This window comes from Colletotrichum higginsianum (assembly GCF_001672515.1).
Source record: "Colletotrichum higginsianum IMI 349063 chromosome 7 map unlocalized unitig_7, whole genome shotgun sequence".
NCBI classification, from domain to species: Eukaryota; Fungi; Ascomycota; class Sordariomycetes; order Glomerellales; family Glomerellaceae; genus Colletotrichum; species Colletotrichum higginsianum.
Genome location: NW_017263917.1, coordinates 2,434,618 through 2,452,837, shown reverse-complemented (window position 1 = coordinate 2,452,837; position 18,220 = coordinate 2,434,618). Strand labels below are relative to the sequence as shown.

General features: G+C 58.6%; 6 protein-coding genes across 6 annotated transcripts; 4 read left to right on the top strand and 2 right to left on the bottom strand.

The window, feature by feature from the left end:
* Window positions 1-3,189: 3,189 nt before the first annotated feature.
* On the top strand, window positions 3,190-5,544 carry CH63R_10432 (uncharacterized protein; the record flags this gene model as incomplete). The annotated part of the gene is made up of 6 exons (XM_018305406.1): window positions 3,190-3,329; window positions 3,571-3,632; window positions 3,676-3,820; window positions 4,313-4,607; window positions 5,012-5,138; window positions 5,198-5,544. 6 exons carry the CDS (start codon window positions 3,190-3,192, stop codon window positions 5,542-5,544), a joined length of 1,116 nt encoding a protein of 371 aa, XP_018154830.1.
* A 2,135-nt stretch (window positions 5,545-7,679) lies between these two features.
* On the top strand, window positions 7,680-10,307 carry CH63R_10431 (fungal specific transcription factor domain-containing protein; the record flags this gene model as incomplete). The annotated part of the gene is made up of 2 exons (XM_018305405.1): window positions 7,680-8,456; window positions 8,529-10,307. 2 exons carry the CDS (start codon window positions 7,680-7,682, stop codon window positions 10,305-10,307), a joined length of 2,556 nt encoding a protein of 851 aa, XP_018154829.1.
* Window positions 10,308-11,026: 719 nt separating this feature from the next.
* CH63R_10430 (Nad-dependent epimerase dehydratase) lies at window positions 11,027-11,731 on the bottom strand (the record flags this gene model as incomplete). The annotated part of the gene is made up of 1 exon (XM_018305404.1): window positions 11,027-11,731. One exon carries the CDS (start codon window positions 11,729-11,731, stop codon window positions 11,027-11,029), a length of 705 nt encoding a protein of 234 aa, XP_018154828.1.
* A 1,772-nt stretch (window positions 11,732-13,503) lies between these two features.
* CH63R_10429 (Kynurenine 3-monooxygenase) lies at window positions 13,504-14,823 on the top strand (the record flags this gene model as incomplete). Its single annotated transcript, XM_018305403.1, has 1 exon — window positions 13,504-14,823. One exon carries the CDS (start codon window positions 13,504-13,506, stop codon window positions 14,821-14,823), a length of 1,320 nt encoding a protein of 439 aa, XP_018154827.1.
* An 807-nt stretch (window positions 14,824-15,630) lies between these two features.
* On the top strand, window positions 15,631-17,095 carry CH63R_10428 (Nonspecific lipid-transfer protein; the record flags this gene model as incomplete). The annotated part of the gene is made up of 2 exons (XM_018305402.1): window positions 15,631-16,133; window positions 16,213-17,095. 2 exons carry the CDS (start codon window positions 15,631-15,633, stop codon window positions 17,093-17,095), a joined length of 1,386 nt encoding a protein of 461 aa, XP_018154826.1.
* A 100-nt stretch (window positions 17,096-17,195) lies between these two features.
* CH63R_10427 (Acetyltransferase) lies at window positions 17,196-17,996 on the bottom strand (the record flags this gene model as incomplete). Its single annotated transcript, XM_018305401.1, has 2 exons — window positions 17,196-17,449; window positions 17,471-17,996. 2 exons carry the CDS (start codon window positions 17,994-17,996, stop codon window positions 17,196-17,198), a joined length of 780 nt encoding a protein of 259 aa, XP_018154825.1.
* Between the last annotated feature and the right edge of the window lie 224 nt (window positions 17,997-18,220).

Genomic DNA, 18,220 nt, shown 5'->3' with positions numbered 1-18,220 from the left:
TGGGGTTTGCACTTCAACGGCGCGAGGCATCCATCGGCCGTGATTTGATGGGGCTCGAGGCGCGCTGCTCGGCTCCTTGGTTTTGTTTTGTTTTGTTTTGTTTTGTTTCCGGGCCACACACGAGCGCAGTTCCGTTGTGTCTTTGAATGGGGAGATTCGGAAACAACGTGGCTGGTACGCAATGGGCGAGAGGCAACCTCCGCTCCGTACACTAACATAGAAGGTGCACACACACAATGCCTGCACAAGGTAAGGTACTCTGTACTCTGTACATAAGTATGAATACCTAGGGCGAACTATCTACCTACCTACCTTAGTACAGAAGCCACCTCTATTAATGTAGCCCATCGATGTACTTTGTCGGCAATAATCGTACGAGAGAATACTTTCGTCAGAGATTGGGGGCCGTTATTCCCGACAAAAGCGGCGCTAAGCGGCGGCTAGGAGGCTGGACATTCATGTCGCCACTACCTGTTGTCACCACTAGGCATTCGGGCCTCCCGCGGCGCTAGGCCCATTTGTCCTCCAGCGACACTGACGCTGGGTAGGCGAAAAACGATTCCCGTTGTGGTTAAGTGGGAGGACCTGCAGGCAACTGGTACGCGCCTTCTGTTTCCTGCCTGGTATCTGGTGTCTGGTGTCTGGTGTCTGGATGCAGGAGCAGGCAGGTAGGCAATGGAATCTATGTGTATTCATGTGCCGAACCAAATTCACCCACGACACGTTTACGTCGTGAGGCGTCACTGGGAGATGAAACCGAATCCTTCATTCGAACAATCGAACAGCAACAAGGTCCGTTGCCACACCTCGGCTCCGCATAATGCCACAATCTATCGCAAGCTCACACCGGGAAAAGCAACCACGACATGGCAACATGGCTGTGGAAGCACGTCTGCAGGTCTCGGCGGTCGTCGAGGACCTTTGTCAAGCTGACTTGGTTCTGCACGCCGCCGTTTCCACGTATCGTTTGATGATACACACAAAGACTTCAGAAGTCGACTCACTCCCACAGCCTGTTTGGCATGTCCGTACTGTGTACACAGCTATCCACAGGCGCGGTAGTTCGAGAATCCCGTCTGCACCAATCGGATGACGATGACCATAACATCACCTCGGAGAGACAATGTCGTCTTCTAGACTATATTCTTCTTGGCAAGTCTTAGCCGAACATGACACCCTCCGCCACGCGGTGAAACTTTTCCCGCGCAAGGCTGAGGGACGAACTGACCGGTCGACGCTCGCAATAGTCTCATGCTTTTGCACTGCATCCTTTTGTCGTCTGTCGCCGAGAGTGCAACAGCGCCGAGGAGAAATACGCGCGTCATATGTCGCTCGCATTGACACGCGGCTGCTCGCGAAAAAGAGACAAAAGGGGCATGGCTCATTGCGTTTCTCGACGTCGACAGAACCTACTGCACGCAGGTTCATCGCCCCATACCTTCCGATCGGGGTCGAGCAGCCAGTCGGCCGAGTTGTGGAGTGTTCCTGGCGACAAACCCAAAGACGTACGGGGGCGCACTGCAGATAGGGAGGGGCACACGCACTGACGTTGACGCGTACCGAAATTTCGGACGAAAATCAAACATGAAGCTTGGAGAGGGGGAGTATGTGTTTAGGAGAGAAATACGCAGCAGCTTCGGTTCCGCAGTCGGGTTCGCAAAGCGTACACTAATACAGTGTTGCTCCGAAACACAGGGAGGAATATACTTCCAGATTACGGATTTCGGCCAATGGGGGTATCTTAGTTCTTCTCTCCTCTCCTCTACCCCCTAAGGAGATTGGCTCGGAGCCGACGTATATTACGAACCGCCCGTTAGGAGACGGGCCCCATCGACCCTGAATCTGACGGGGACACTCGCCGGGCTCTATCGTACTTTATTGCGACCTGATGTCGTGCTGGGCCTGGCCACTGTGCCAATTACATGGCCTGACCTCGACGTCTTGGTGTGCCTCTGTACAGTATGGATACAGCACATTCACGATCCGCACATCGTAGTCTCTTCACTGCGTGCACGACAAGGATGCTACTTCGTTAACGGCACTCGTCCCTATTATCCGGCCGGCCGACTGAAGATGCTGGGGAGACGACGCCAAACTAAGACTAGCCCCAACTCGCGGGCATGCGAAAGAGACAGGCCCGGCCAACTCGGCATCGATGAATCAACAGGCGTTGAGCGACTCTCTCTCTCTCTCTCTCTCTGTCTCTCTCTCTCCTCTCCTTCTCTCCTTCTCTCCTTCTCTGACTCCATGTCCCTGGCGGGCTCGTCTTCGGCAGCCATTGGTATTGTGCTGGGGGAGGATCAGGCATAGACGCGCGTTGGAGAGTGGGCGCATGCTCGTTCCCGTCTCCTGTCTTAACAAGAGGCTGCTTTGTATTCCACTCACGGAGCCGACAATCAGTCACTCACACGCACACCTTAATTCCCCTGGATGCTATCTAGGTGAAACGTATCCCCAGATCCAGATACCCATTCCATGGTTCCCACCGCACCGGCGGCCGTTTCGGAGTCCCGTCGTGCGTCGAGTGAAATTGATCGACGTCAAGCCCTAGGTGGCCCCAGGCCGGAGCCTGTATTCATGGTCATTATTTCAGCACAGAAACAGGCGAGACCGAAATTGGTTTTCAGACTTTGCATGCACAGCCTGTATCGCGGGGCAAATTTTCTGGAGCCCGGGGACGCGCGATACTCTCGCGAAAGCTCTCGGCGGATGGCAAGAGACGCGTGGATGTGGACCGCGCAGTTTGTCGATCGAGGCAAGCAACTCGGGCTTCGGGAGGAACATGGGATGAGGAGTCCATAAGCCACCGTCCAAACATCCTCGCCGTCCGCACGCGCCCCGGTGCTCGCGGTAGGACCGGCCTATCGTATGGCTTCGTGCTCGCTTCTCGGCGTCTCCCTCCAAGGAGCACTAGGTTTGCGACGCCAACATTCGACTTGGTGAGGGCAAGGGAAACGGGGACGATCAAACTTTAGCCCTCCCCCCCACCCAGGCCCCAAGCAGAAACTGGGCCCGAAGGATGAATCTGCCTGGAACACGCACGCCGACGACCTGGCCACAGACACACTCCACAGGGGGTTCTGGTTTTGGGGCTGCCGACGACGAAGAGGGCGGGGAGAAAACGAGATGGACTAGGGGATGCTAGTTTGGCGGTTGGAAGAACAGACGCACAGGAGCCTGGCGCTAGGCATGGACAACAACAGCGCGCAGGACGGCCCGGCACCAGACTCAAATCCTCGGGCGCTCGCAATGTTTCCAGGGAAGGGTTTAGCGACAAAGAACGTGCGGTGCGGCGAGGCGACGGCTGGCACTGGTTTTGTGTTGCTTATGTAAGGATATGGTCCCTGTCCGAGGTGCGGTTCGCCCAAGGTTGGACCTGGACCTGTCAATGGGCAGTGGTATGTGCTCACTCACTGCTTAGCCGTATAATACTCTGTACCGTGTCATGCTCTTAGACGGGGGGGGGGGGGGGTGTGGCGGTCTGTCTCGACGGAGGAACGATGCCCAGGAATGGAGACGCGAGTGGGCTTGCTCCGGACTGGACTCCGTGGCCTGAACTGGTCTGATCAGCGCAGAGGGCAAAGGCCGAAAGCTCGCTCGTAGCAATTGGGGGTTTACAAATGCAGAGAAGCGTATGTACGAAGAGTGCATACACGCGCACACACACATGGCCAGACGCCTCCGCCTGCGCCGCGCACTCGAACTCGACCGCAGGTGGGCTGGCTGGTTTCCAGGCTGGCGGTTCGGCCCAAACAGAGAATGGACGGCTCCATGTCGACGATGGACAGGACAGACTCCTCCCGTTGCCTGTCTGTTTCGGGTGGGTGTCCCCATGTCCTCTCTCTCGGCGGCATCGATGATCGGACCTGACAGCATCGAAAACCCAAGCCACTCGGCCCCATGGCGCCCCTGTAATGAGCGAGAAGGAGGACGAACCCATCCGAGCACAATATTGGAGATGCCCCAGACACGGCCTCTGCACTACGTATCCCGCGACATTGCCAGGCTCATCGTCATCTATTTTCAGTCTGCCATCGGTAGAAACACCCGCCGTGACTGGCCACACAGATTGATAACCTCCAGAGGGGGGTTCTTACTTGGGCTATGCAGCTGGCCTACAGGGAGGTAGGTGTGTGTATGTGTGTATGCGGCATACGCCTGTGTATGCGCATATCCACACTTGGCACTTCATCTTGGCCACCCATCCTTCAACCCCTGGAGGCGGTGGGGATGAGACAGGAAGCTTGAGTGGATAAGGACGAGGGACAGGATGATACAGAACAAAGAGTATCCTGAGAGGGACGATTCACAGCTCCGATATCAGCCATGGCCTCATCAGCACACTCGCGGAAGTGCACACAGCATGGGCATACAGGGCATGCCATGCGCGGGCGCAAGAGAGAGCTCGGATTTCTTCCGCCAGCGCGCACATGGTCTTTGAAAGACTGGATACCGTACACATGACCGAAGGCAACAACATCAAGAGGTCCAAAACGCGCAAGACATCAATCAAGATTCCCGATGCGAAAAGCAATGAAGGAATTTTCCGGACCTCGCCCAGGCGCGCTATAGTAACACATGCTGTCAGTACACAATGTACTGTGTATGTAAGCAAAGCATCGGACAACAAGCCAAGGGCGGGCCTGGTCTAGCTCGCGAGAAGACAAATGTCTAGATGGTCAATAGCGTTGTCAGTGGCCGGCCACACTGATACCTAGGTACACTACACAACACACTACAGAGCACGTTCGGCAAGTAATCGTTCGCCAACGTGCTACCTTGCAAGCTCGCGCTAGAACCGGAGACGCCCGCGTTGCACACCAGACAAGACTTACCAGCGTCTTTTAAACCCGTCTCTTGTGCCTTCAACTACGGATACAAATGTTTTCATTTATCCAAACCAGCTCAAGTTTTCCGTCGTTTTCTCCATTCCCGACCCTTGATTATGATGGAGAAGAAGGTCCTTTGCCTCGGGAACCCGCTCCACGGACACGGACATGGCCACGAATAGGGGACCCGGCAGCGTGGCAAGGGTGCCCGGCACGCCGATCCCTCACGCAGCAGCTTCGTTCCAGGCCCTGCCTGGCGCGCCCCTCCCCAGCCGGCGTCTTGTCTCTGGGCCCTGGTAGTGGTCAACAGTGTGTCAGTAGCTGCGTGCTCTGTACGGAGCGCAGTCTGCGTGCCTATTTGTGCATAGCTAGGCCCAGATGGGCCATGGCTCATCGGCACCCTTCGGGGTCTGGACCCCCCCCCATCTCTGGCTGTCGTCGAACCGGTGCTGCTCTCTTTGAGTCTTTTTCTGCCCTCGGCCGACGATTTTTCTGCCCAGCCTCCCAAGGAAAGATTGCTGCTGCCCGCCCTAGTAGCCGACCTGCTGGGACGCCACGCCAATGTACCCACGAAAACAGACAGACTCTGTGCACCAACTTCGTACCTACACTGCCAGACTGTTGTTCTCTCTCGCCGCCCGATGCCGAACCGGAGAGCCTCTTCTTTGACGGTGAGTCGTATCTGCGCTGCATCGATGACGCTCAAGGCAAATGATCGGTCACCGTTTGGGCCTGGGCACATCATTAGCTGTCCTCTCTCTCTCTCTCTCTCTCTCAGGCTCTCAGGCTCTCAGGCTCTCTCAATTGCAACATGTCACCCCTGTCCAGGTTCCTGGCTGGGTGTTGGCACAGTGTTGCACACCTTGTTGCACACCCACTCGCTGAGAGGTGACAGGGCATTCGTATTACTATAAGCGGAGCAACGGAGTGACGGAGTCCCAAGAGACCAAGTAGAGTGTACGGAAGAGTGTACAACGTACGAATGCTTGGAAGACTTGGAGAGTTGCAGAGGCTGGCATTTGGGGAAGGTCTGGCGTTGTTTGACCTACAGACGCAGCATCGCACCGTCAGCTCACATGCGGGATGGATATCTATCAGTCCTCTCTCGGCATTCTTCTTCTCCTCCTTTCGGATACAAGCAAATCTTCACACCATTTACACCCCCCTGGTTTAATACCCTCGCCCCCCTCCCACCTTGGCTTGATCCGTGTGCCCCCTTTTTCTTTTCCATCTTCCATTCTACTTTCTTTTGCTCGGCGGCTTTTTCATCCACACCCCATCCGTCTCCGTAAACCCCGGACCTGACCTGGCCTGACCTCTCACGTCGAATGTGGACGGCCTGGAACAAATCGCTGGGGGAAAGAAGGGAGGGGGGGTAATGGGGTGTGGGATCACCAATCCCATCATTAAACACACCACCACCTCTCGACCTTCTTTTGCCTGGTGGTCTACAGGTACAGTACAGACTACGGTCTACCTTTGCCTCAACCTTCCATACTTCCCGTCCCGTCGTCCACCACGAACCAGCCCCAGACTAGACAGGCTTGACCAGGGCTCCGTGTCCTGCACATTCGACACTTCTTTTTTTTTCCTTCTTTTTTTTCTTCCCTGGCCCTCGGGTATCCTGGACATCTCACCCACTCATCCATCCACTCATTCACTCACTCAATCGAACCCCTGCCCCCCCCTCCGAGCTCCATGCAGTACTCTGTGAGGAGAACAAGACCCGGCATAGAGCAGAACCTCACCCCGAAGTAACTCGGCCGTTGCCAGTTGGACAACTACGGGATAGTGTCCACGGCAAGCAGACCAGTGGTAGCAAAACCGGACGGAGCCAAAGACGAAGAGATCAAGAGAGGGCGTCGCAGTCTCACTCACCATCTCCAAATTGCCAGCCTAGATACCGCCGTCTGCCCGTTTCTACTCGATCCTTACCTTGTCTGGCTTTGCTCTCCTTACGAGACAGGCCGCAACGCACCGCACCACGCACTACGCGCCAAAAGCCCCGACGAAGCTTGGATCAATACAACTAGCAATTTGCTGTCTTTTTTTCTCTTCCCTCCCCTAATCCGTCCCTCCCCTTCTTCTTCTTCTTCTTCTCCTTCACACACGTCCTTGTCTGTCTTCGTCACTTGCTGCTGCTCCCAGTCTGGGGCTTCACCTGCTTCGTTGACGACGTTCCTGGGCACACCATTACCACATCTCCGTAGACCGATCTGGCGGACGGCCTTCCTGTTGTCTTTGCTGGTCACGAGCACAGTGACAGCCACTGTTACTCCTACGTACTACCTTCTCGCACTACGACTTTTACTACTACCACCACCACCACCACCACTACTACTAACTACTACTACTCCCACTACTACTACAACCAAGTCTATATCTCCAATTCCGAAACCAGACCATCGTCCCTACAGCTTCCCCGTGCTCCGTCTGCCTCGCACCTGCAGTCACAGCATGTATGGTCTGCGAATGACTCGGCACCAGTCAGAGTCAACAACATCATCACGCATTGCGAGCCACAACAGGGGCAGCCGGTGTCGTTCACGGGACGTTCAATGAGCAGAAGTTTGTCCACCTCGCCCATCTATAGCTGCAGCTGTTGATCTTGTTGCCGGCGCTGCTACCCGAAGAAGCTTGCTACGCGGAGCTTCCATTCTCGAAGCCAGCCGGTATAGCCGCCGCCGCCGCCACCACCACCGGAGTCTGTTCGTTGCGCGCGCTGCGTCGTGCTGTGCTCCTTGCTTCGCTGCGGTTGCCCGTCCCCTCCTCCCCACTACCGCAAATATCACTATTCCACACCGGTGCCGAGCCAAGGTTTCCTGGGACTTTTGTAGCTCACGGCCCAGAATGGCCGCCACGACCACATCTGCCCAGGATATGGGCACCGTCACCACCACGCTACATCCAAACACCAACTTGCTTGCTGCCGTTGCTACCATGAGTCCGATGCCCAGCACGGCTCCGTACGAGACATCATCCCCCTCTCAACAAGCTCCGCATACTCTTGCTACCGGCGCCCCGGTACCGACGCCCGCATCTGCGCCGACTGCGCCAGCTCCTGTATCACCTGCCCCTGCTGGCGGATCAGCAGCCTCGGCGGCCGCGGCTGCTGCGGCCGCGGCTGCGTCGGCATCGCGCAGCGTCAAGAGGCCACGTCCCGTCAAGTCATGTACCGAATGTCGCAAACGGAAGCTGAGGTGTGATCGCAACCTGCCATGCTCCCAGTGCCAGAAGTCGCACCGCAACTGCAGGTATGCCGCCGAGCACGACTCCTCCATGCTCTCGGACGGCTCCGATGCCGAGGTCGGCGATCATCTGCAGCGCCCGCCAAAGAGGAACTGTGTACCCGCAATCACGCCTTCGGGACCACCGCCGGCGGAATCCTCGTTCGTGCCCCTTCGCAACGGGGAGTCGGCCGGCCACTCTGCCCTGGAGGAGCTGACGTTGAGACTGGACCGCCTGGAGAGACAGTTCATGATCAAGAGCCCCGCTGGTACCGAATTCAGCGGAAGTGGTCAGCGTTTGCCGCTCTCGCCGGGTACAATACGAGGGCTGACGGTCAAGAGAGGCGCCCTACGAACACGGTTCTTTGGCCAAAACAGCGTGCGTGTCTTGCTGAACCTGGTAATTGCCCTCCCCCGAGAGACCCAGAATCACTCTGTCAGATACCACTCCTAACCCACGTTACTTTCCCAGTTCGACGACGCCAAGGATTTCATGGCAAACCAGTCCAAGATCGAGGGCATCCGAGACATCATGTACGGTCTGCAGATACTCCACAAGCGGATTCAGGAAGAGTACCGAAAGTCTCTGTCCCCCATCTCTGTTTTTGCCGACTCTGTCATTCCGGTCCAGAAGCGCATGCATGACATCCTCCCGAAGAAGGCCGTATGCGACAGGCTGCTGGCCTCGTACATCGACACGTCCGAAACCATCTACCGCATGATCCACGTACCGACCTTCAAGGAACAACACGAACTCTTTTGGGATGGAAAGCTGCCGGGCGACGACTTCCTCCCGCAGCTCCTGGCCGTCCTGTCCATCGGATCGAGGTTCGAGACCAAGTCAAAGGGGCTGGGCCACGAACGCGTCGAGGGCGTGCACATCCCGACGGCCTGCGCACTTGTCCGGTCGTGGCTGGACGGCCTCAGGGGCAAACAACTGGTGGACTTGACGACGTTGCAGACAGAGATCCTGCTGGTGCACGCGCAAAGAATGACCACCCCGCGGCCGCAGGACTCGTGGGCCCAGTTGGGCTACATCGTGCGCATGGCCATGACCATGGGCCTACACCGGGATCCGTCCGAGTTCGAGCCCCGAATGCCCGTTTTCCTCGGCGAGCTTCGAAGGAGGTTGTGGTTCACCATACTCGACATGGATTTGCATCTATCACTGGCTTGCAACCTCTCGTGTCTCGTGCGCGAGGGCGACTTCACCTGCCGGCCGCCCCGAAACCTCGACGATGCCGATCTGTATTTCGACATGAAGGAGCTGCCGCCAAGCAAGCCCATTGACCAGCTGACCGACAACCAGATGCAGGTGTACGCCGCCATGACGCTCGGCGTTCGGATGCAAGTCGCGCACCTGATCAACCGCGTCGATTCCGTCCGGGACTATGGTGAGATCATCGAGGTGGGCACGAAGCTGGACCGGTTTCTGGAAGACATCAACTATCTGTTCCCGCGGCACGGCATCCTGAACGAGGTGGAAAAAAGCAAACAGTGGAGGTCCAGGGTCATCCTTGACATGCACGTGAGGCGGCCGTTGCTGGCCCTCTACCGCCCCTTCGCCTTGGGGTTGCCGGACGCTCCGTCGCAGATATCGAGGGCGTACTTGCGGTCCTCCATGGTCATCATGCGCTACCTCGACGAGCTTGATCCGCTGCTCACCCACTTCCAGGACGTCAGCGACATGTACCACATGGTGCTGAAGAAGGACATCCTGCAGGCCGCCTTCAGCGTGTGCTTCTACATCAAGGCGGCCACCGAGTCGCACGCCAACGGCAACACGCTTGGGATAGCCTCCACCGTGGCCATGTCGCCCGATCCCATGGACGACGGTGTCGCCTTCAGCACCGAGACGTTTGCGCTCTGGTCGCCGTCGCGCCTCATCAAAACGGTCGAGAAGACGCTCAACCTGCTTGTCCGCAACGTCGGCGGGAACGATCTGAAGGACATCGTCGCGCTCGCCGTCGTGCTGGCGTCTGTACAGACCGCGAGTCAAGAGCAGAAGCTGCAAGAGATCCGGCGCAGCCTGCAGGGCGTACTCGATGCCTGCAAAGCCTCCACCAATGCGAGCCCTGAGAAGATGTCCCTGCAAACCCCAGCCGATCCGATGGATCCATACATGCAGACAAGAGCGCCATTCATGTTTCATGCGAATGCGTCGGCAGCTGCGGTAAGTGACCATCACGGTGGCTGGGTTTTGTGGGACGGATGGGACTGGGCTGATGCGTGGTCGGCAGACTCTGGATGATTACGCGGACTGGGACCTGGACTCTTGGAATCCGATGCTCCCAGTTCCCTCGACTCACAGGCAGGGGCCCTAGAGAGGACGTGGTTCATCTCTCATCAAACCACGAGACACGGATGGTTCTATTATATATCGACGGGCCACGATCTACTCCAAGAACACAGCCGAGCGGAGGGTGGGCTACATTGACGACATAGAAGAGGCGATAACGCCGCGGTGGCGGCTCGAGACATGGTCGCTGCGGACTGGGCGGCAACAGCAATGTGTACCCAAGGGGGAGCATCTGTTTGGCCTCGTCCATGCTGGTCAGTCTTGACCCATTACGTATAAACCAACACGATTGACCTGCTCATGGGGGAGCAGTTCTCTTAATTCTACGCAGGCGTGTCACTTGGCACCCAGGCGAGCGAGACGATGCTGAGGATGGATGGTTTCTCCGACATTCCAGCACAGGAAGCAAATATGAAAGGCCGAAACTAAAGTGAAGAGCACACATGAAAAGAAACCCATGTAAATATATTACAGCGACGATACCAAGCGACAGGAGGACATTTCAAAAGAGAAAAGGGCATGGCATGGCTTGGCTTTACCGAACATCAATATTATTGCTACAACACACAAGACTCGCTCTCAAGGACCACAATGGTTCCCCCGGAATGACACGCTAACACGGCTTGTTTCGGCCCCCCCCCCTCCCCCTATTGACGACGCAAAACGCCCATTCAGTTGGTGATGACCGGAGCCCCGCGGTTCCACTCGTCCTTCTCGATGGCGTCCACCATGAATTTGGCCACGCTCCGCCGCGTGATCCTGGGCACCCAGCTTACCCCGCTGCCATCGTCGCCGTAAACCTTGACCGGCAGTGACTCGCCCTCGGTGAGCATGGGCGGCCGGACCAGCACCCAGTCTACGCCGTCGCCCCGGTCGCCCCTGACGAGCGCGTCAACGGCATTGTGGTCGTCTAGGGTGTGCCTCATGCTGCTGTGGTTGAAGAGCACGCGGAGCGGGAGGACGAGGCTAGGGTTGCTTGCGCCGGCGCCCTGCATGCTGTTGATGACGAGCTTCCGGGCCCGGGGCAGCGTGCCGTCGTCGTCCCGCATGGCCTCGAGGGCGTTCCGGACCGAATCGTGGACGAGAGCGGCGGGGGTGTCCGGGTGGAGGGCGGCGAAAGGGGAGTCGGAGACGCGCCGGGCGTTGAGGGCCACGACGACGGCGTCCGGGCCGTCGCCGGGAGGGGTTCGCATCGCCGCGCGGAGGTCGGGGAGGGAGAGGGGGCTGCCCTTTACGAGGGTGAGGTTCGGGTGAGGGGCGAGGGCCGCGGCGGAGGGGTCGCGGACGAGGGCGGTGACGGTGTGGTCCCGCTCCAGGGCTTCGGCGAGGACGAGGGCGCCGTTGCGGCCTGTTGCGCCGAGGATGAGTACGTGCATTTGGGAGATGGAACGGCCGTGGAGACGTTGCTTGAGGACAAGAAGAAGAAACAGGAGAGATTATTGGGAACTTGGAGATGATAGAGGGGATGTGATGAGGGACATGATACACATCTCCCCGTGGCGACACGACGGTGGTCTTATATATATATATCGTGTCTAGTTCGCGAGCTGGACCCCCCTTCTGAAAAGATGATTGTGTTCACATTTCCATCTTCACCGGCCGAGATATTCGATCCCATCCGACGCACGCATCATTTGTGAGCTCCTCTCTCTCTCTCTCTGTCTCTCCATGTATCGGCCGAGACGACCACATGGGAGAGCGCGGGTAAGACGGCGTCGGCGCAATTCATCTCGCACTCGCTGACCAACCGGAGCACCGTGCCTCACGGAGCCGAAAAAGCGCCTCCTCTCTCGGCCGGGGACTGCTTCGACACCCTCCCCCCCCTTCACGGAGACCGGCGCCTATGAAGCTTACTTATCCATGCTCGGACCCCAAAGCATGCAACGAATCCTTCTTCCCTCGGGCTCCGTGATCGCGCGGTACAAGTGACACGAAGCTAGCTATGTGGACGCTAGAAGCGGGGGGGAGGAGGCCACGAGTAAGTGGTGAGTTCAGTGCGTTTCACGGGCAGGCTGCATACTTTGCCTCCGCAACTCTCCACCCCGCTCAGCGCTAGGGGGAGGGCCGTCGATATTTGAGAGAGAAACGGAGAGACAGAGAGAGAGAGAGAGAGAGAGAGGGTTCTAGGCGAAGATTACGGAGTCTTTCAAAGACCCCGTGCCCCCGTCGAGGTCGAGATGTGATGGGATCTCGGTGTTCAATCGACGTTGTCGTCCGTTTTCCGCGCGGGAAAAAAAAGGAAAAGAAAAAAGGGTAAGCGGCATCCATGTGGGCGCTACGTGGTCTGGGAACACAACACACCACCAACTCAGGCCGGGTGGGTGGGAGGAGGGGTGAAAGCTTTTATTTGTACATGTACCTGTACATCCGTCACATGGAGAAAGGGGGGGCGGGGGTTCTTCACAGGAAGAAATGAGATGGGTTCATGAGGTCTGTCGTTTCTTCCTCTAACATTTGCAAATTCAAGCACATCGGAGGAGAGCCGAGAGGTTAACATGGAATGATCTAGAGTTTCCACCGCGCATGGGTGGGTGGATGGGCGTGCGAGGGTTCAGAGGTGTGTGTGTGTGTATAGTGTGGTTGCATTAATAATAGTGAGATAGTGCTTACTCGGGGTTTCGGAGCAGGAAGCGGGGGGCGGAGCGATGCGGCGCTCGGGAAGGGGGGGGGCACGAGCACGGAGCGGAGCACGGTTTACGGATGAGACTAGGCCTCATTAGGAATTTCGTATCTCACTCGGCCGAGTAGCGGGGCCGGTGAGACAGAGAAGGGTGACCCGCAGAGGGATGATTTTGGCCCGCGCCCGTATTGGCCAAGTGCGCGCGGCTTCAGAGACAGCTGCTGAAAAGGGGGGAGAAATCAGCTCCATAGTTGGTGATGTGGTTCTTGCTTACGGGAGACGGGAGCGGGGTCGGCGTGTTTATCTGGAGATGGAGGATGGAGAGACTGATGGCGGATGGGTATAAAGAGCGATGATGGCTTCCTTCTCTTCGGTGTGGATGTTCGTTTCTTACAGACGAACAAGACACGGCGCCATATCATCGTCGCTGCTCGCAAAATTTCCCACTTTATCACACCTGTTCAGTGTTACATCTCTCATCTTACCTCTTCAGTCTATCCATCACCCCCCCCCTTCTAGCCCACTATAATGTCCACCAACCACGATGACATCGCCATCATTGGCGGCGGAATCGCAGGCATGGCCCTCGCCATATCGCTCGCGACTCACGGCATCCGGGCCACAATCTACGAGTCGCGCGACGAGACGCCTCTCCCCCACCACGCCGGCGGCGGCATGATGCTCTGCCCCAACGCTCTGCGCATCCTCGACTCCTGGGGCCTTTACCGACCGCTCCTCGACAAGGCCTACAGCTTCGACTACGTCTATTACAAGAACCGCGAAGAAATCACCGTCGACCGCTACCCCCTCGGCGGCGCCGCGGCCTTCGGCTACGACGCCGTGCGCATCTTCCGCCAGGAGCTGGTCGAGATGCTCGCCACCGCGTGTCGCGAGCGTGGGGTCGTGATTGAGTACGGCAAGCGGTTCGTGCGCGTCGTCGAAGAGAAAGGGGAGACGAACGATAATAGCAATGACAACGACGACAATGACAGGGACGGGTCTGGCGGGGTAGAGTTTGAGTTCCGGGACGGGAGCAGGCGGAGGGCGGGGCTGCTCGTCGGCGCCGATGGGATCCACTCCCACATGCGGAGCAGCTACGTCGCGCCGGATGCGGCGCCCAAGTTCGTCGGGCTCGCGGCGCTGACGTATGCGGTGCCGACGGCGCAGCTCCGCATACCGATGAACAAGGACTACCGCTTCCCCGTCAGCGTGGCGAGCGGCAACGGCGTCTTCGTGCTGGCCCCTCAGGGGGCCGATGGCGGGGAGATGCTGGCGGGCACGCAGGTGCCGTTCGATGCGGGGCGGGCGGCGCTGGGACGCGAGGCGCTGCTGGCGGACACGGAGACGCTGAAGGCGCGGCTGAGGCGGGACGAAGGGGAGTGGCCCGACGTGGTGCAGTCCGCGCTTGAGGCGATCCGGGACGAGACGATGAACGTCTGGCCGTTCTTCATGCTGCCGGCGCTCGGACGGTGGGCGTCGGAGAAGGGGCGGGTGCTGGTGCTGGGGGACGCGGCGCACGCGATCCCACCGACAACGGGGCAGGGGGCGTCGATGGCACTCGAGGACGCGGCGACGCTGGCGCTCGTCGTCAAGAGGACGAGGGAGAGCCGGGGCCGGATCGGGTGGCGGGAGGCGGTCGGGTTCTGGCAGGGCATCCGGCGGGAGAGGCTGGCGCAGCTGGTGGTGCTGACCCAGATGTTGAACAATAAGCGGCTGCCGAGCGACAAGATGGCAGCGCTGCCGAGGGAGGAGGTCTGGTTCGAGGAGAGCGAAGACCAGATGAAGTGGCTGTACGTACCCGAGATCGAGGACCGGATCGAGGCGTGGGTGAAGGAAAAGACGCAGTAAGATAGAAGTGGTGTGTCTGTAACGAGCCAAGATGAATCGGGGGGGGGGGGGGGGGGTTGATGAGGCTCTTCTTTACTCTTTAACAGCAAGTATGTCGTACAACCAGTTACTGGCTCGTTGCTATCGGATCAGATGTCAAGTTGGACCACTCCTGAATCACCTATTCGAGTCAGCTTGTCGTCACAAGAAAATAGTCCGACGAGAAGGTTACCAAAAAGAGTCATTTCACCCCCCTGTGACTAGAGACCGACATTACCTCGGCAAGCTATGTGATTGGTCAAGACCCTAGAAGAAGCTCGACAAGCTCTACCCTTCTGGCGGCCGGGGCCTCGGCAAGATGTCCACTGTCCCCTCCTCTCGCCTGGAAGACGCCTCCTTCAATGCGGGGAAACAGTGCTCAAACAGCACCAAGAACCCCGAGCTAGCGCTGTGTTTGGCACTCCGGGTGGCGGTTCGGTCGCTGTTTTGGGGGCGGAATTGGAAAATCTGGGGAAGAAGCTCATCCCCGAAGAACCGGGGCAATGAATGAGAGGAGACAGGGAAGGGATTGGGGGGCGAGAGGTCGCAACATCAGCTTTCCCAAAGCATATGATAAAGTGAGCTTTACGACTGTTTCTCGTTTCGAGTGGCGGCCGTGGGAATATATCAATTACCAGACACCCTGCTCGGTTCTCCATCCACTTTCCCCCTTCCAGCATCTGACAAATCTATCAGAACCACCGAGTCCAGTTGTCAACTCGGAGAAGCAGCCCGCCACCTCTGAGCACCCAGGAGACATCACACTCACCAGCAGCAATAAACCACACCATGGCGCCCCGGCAGAAACGCGAAAAGGCGCCTTGCTACGTGCTCGGCGTCGGCATGACCAAGTTCATCAAGCCGCGCGGCAAGGTCGACTACACGGAGCTGGGCTTCGAGGCCGGCGTCAAGGCCATGCTCGACGCCCAGATCAACTACGACGACGTCGAGCAGGGCGTCGCCTGCTACTGCTACGGCGACAGTACCTGCGGCCAGCGCGTCTTTTACCAGTTCGGCATGACGGGCATCCCCATCTACAACGTCAACAACAACTGCTCCACGGGCTCCACGGGCCTCGCCATGGCCCGGAGCTTCGTCTCGTCCGGCGCCGCCGACTGCGTCCTCGTCGTCGGCTTCGAGAAGATGATGCCCGGCTCGCTGCAGAGCTTCTTCAACGACCGCGAGAACCCGACCGGCACCACCATCAAGATGATGGCCGACACGAGGGGCATCACCAACGCCCCCGGCGCCGCCCAGATGTTTGGCAACGCCGGCAGGGAGTACATGGAGAAGTATGTCCGCCGGGAACGGTCCCCCCGACGACTTTCTCAGAAGAGATGAAAGCCAAGATCATTGACCAGAAGAACGCAGGTACGGCGCCAGGGCCGAGGACTTTGCCGAGATCGCCCGCGTCAACCACGAGCACTCGACAAAGAACCCCTACTCGCAGTTCCAGGACGTCTACACGCGCGACCAGATCCTCCAGGCCCCCGAGATCTTCGCGCCCCTCACCAAGCTGCAGTGCTGCCCGACCTCGGACGGCGGCGCCGCTGCCGTGCTCGTCTCCCAGGCCTTCCTCGACGAGCGGCCCCACCTCCGGGACCAGGCCGTCCTCATCGCCGGCCAGTGCCTCGCCACCGACGCGCCCTCGCTCTTCTCCCGCTCCGCCATCGACCTCATGGGCTTCGAGATGACCCAGACCGCCGTCCGCACCGCCATGGCCGAGGCCCGCCTCACCCCGCGGGACGTCCAGGTCGTCGAGTTGCACGACTGCTTCTCCGCCAACGAGATGATCGTCCTCGACGCCCTCGGCCTCGCCGAGCCGGGCAAGGCTCACGAGCTGGTCCGTCGCGGCGACATCACCTACGGCGGCAAGTACGTCGTCAACCCCTCGGGCGGCCTCATCTCCAAGGGCCACCCGCTCGGCGCCACGGGCATCGCCCAGTGCGCCGAGCTGGTCTGGCACCTGCGCGGCTGGGCCAACAACCGCGCCGTCCCGGCCACCACGGCCGCCCTGCAGCACAACCTGGGCCTCGGCGGCGCCGTCGTCGTCACGGTGTACCGCCGTGCCGACGGCAAGGAGGCGCCCAGGCTCGACTCGGCTACCATCGGCAAGCTCAATAAGCTCGGCTATAACCCGGCCGTCGAGGCCAAGGGGTTCACGGCGCAGCAGGCGGCGGCCGTGAGGAGCCGCACCAAGACGAGCGAATGGGCGTTGCAGGACACGGAGGAGAAGGTTGAGGCGCGGTTCTGAGATGTGTTTTATGTACACTTATGAAAGTTCATGTTGGAGAAATTGTAGTGCAATGATTACAGACACTATGCATCAAGTGCTTCACTCAAAAACAACCCCTTCAGGAACTCGTCTTGCTCACCTCGTACGTCAGCAGGGTCACCCAGTACCCCTCGCCTCCGTACTTGATATCGTCCTGGTACCCGCGATGGATCTCCTTAAAGCCCAGTCTCTTGTAGACGTTCAAGCCGGCGGGGAAGGCCAGGATGAAGACGTCGACGCCCGTCTCCTCCGCCAGCCTCACGCCGTTTTCGACGAGTGCCGTCGCGACCCCTTTGCCCTTGTTCTCGGGGTGGACGGCGAGGTAGTCGAGACCTGTTCCTGGTGTTAGCCTACGACCCTTGGGGTCTCCGAAGGGGGGTCCGGGCCCGTGGAAGGCGATGAGATGCGTGTCCAGCCCGGTTTCGCCCACTGATGACGGCCACTCACTGATGTACGGCTTCTCGGCCAGGACGCGATCCTTCTCCGGCACGCAGTCATCGATTCCGTTCATGAGACGCGGCTTCCACCACGCCGCGTCCGACCTCTCCTTGAACGTCTTTCGCTGCTCCTCGCTCACGTCCGCGATCTGCGAATCGGCCCATGCGGCAGCCCCCTCGTAACCTGCAGGAAGTTCCCAGCGTGCGTAGCCGACGACGGCGCCCGTCTCCGGATCGACGGCCTTTTGGTGGCGCAGGGTCGCGCGGTTGCCGAGGAGGCTGTTGGGCATGCGCTCCGTCACCTGCTCGATCAAAAAGTCGAGCCTGATGTCCTTGGGCCAGAGGAGGATCCAGTTCGGGTCCGTCCAGAAGGCGCTCATGTTGTTGCGTGCCAGCGCCGGAACGTCGGCAAGCGTGCAGGGTTCGATTCTCCAGGGTACCATGGCTGATGATGTATGGGTTGATTCAGGGTTGGGGTTTTTTTTTAGCTGATGTGGTGAAAGTGCTGCTTCATTAGGTACGTGTCGGGCAACTCTTTTAATATTAGATAGCAAGGATCACTGGTGCGTGGTTGGTTATTTTCCTTAACATACGTGTGCTGACGAAATTGCAACCTGTTCTCTTGAGAATGACAAAGTCACCCAAGCAGTCTGTGGATTTTTAGATT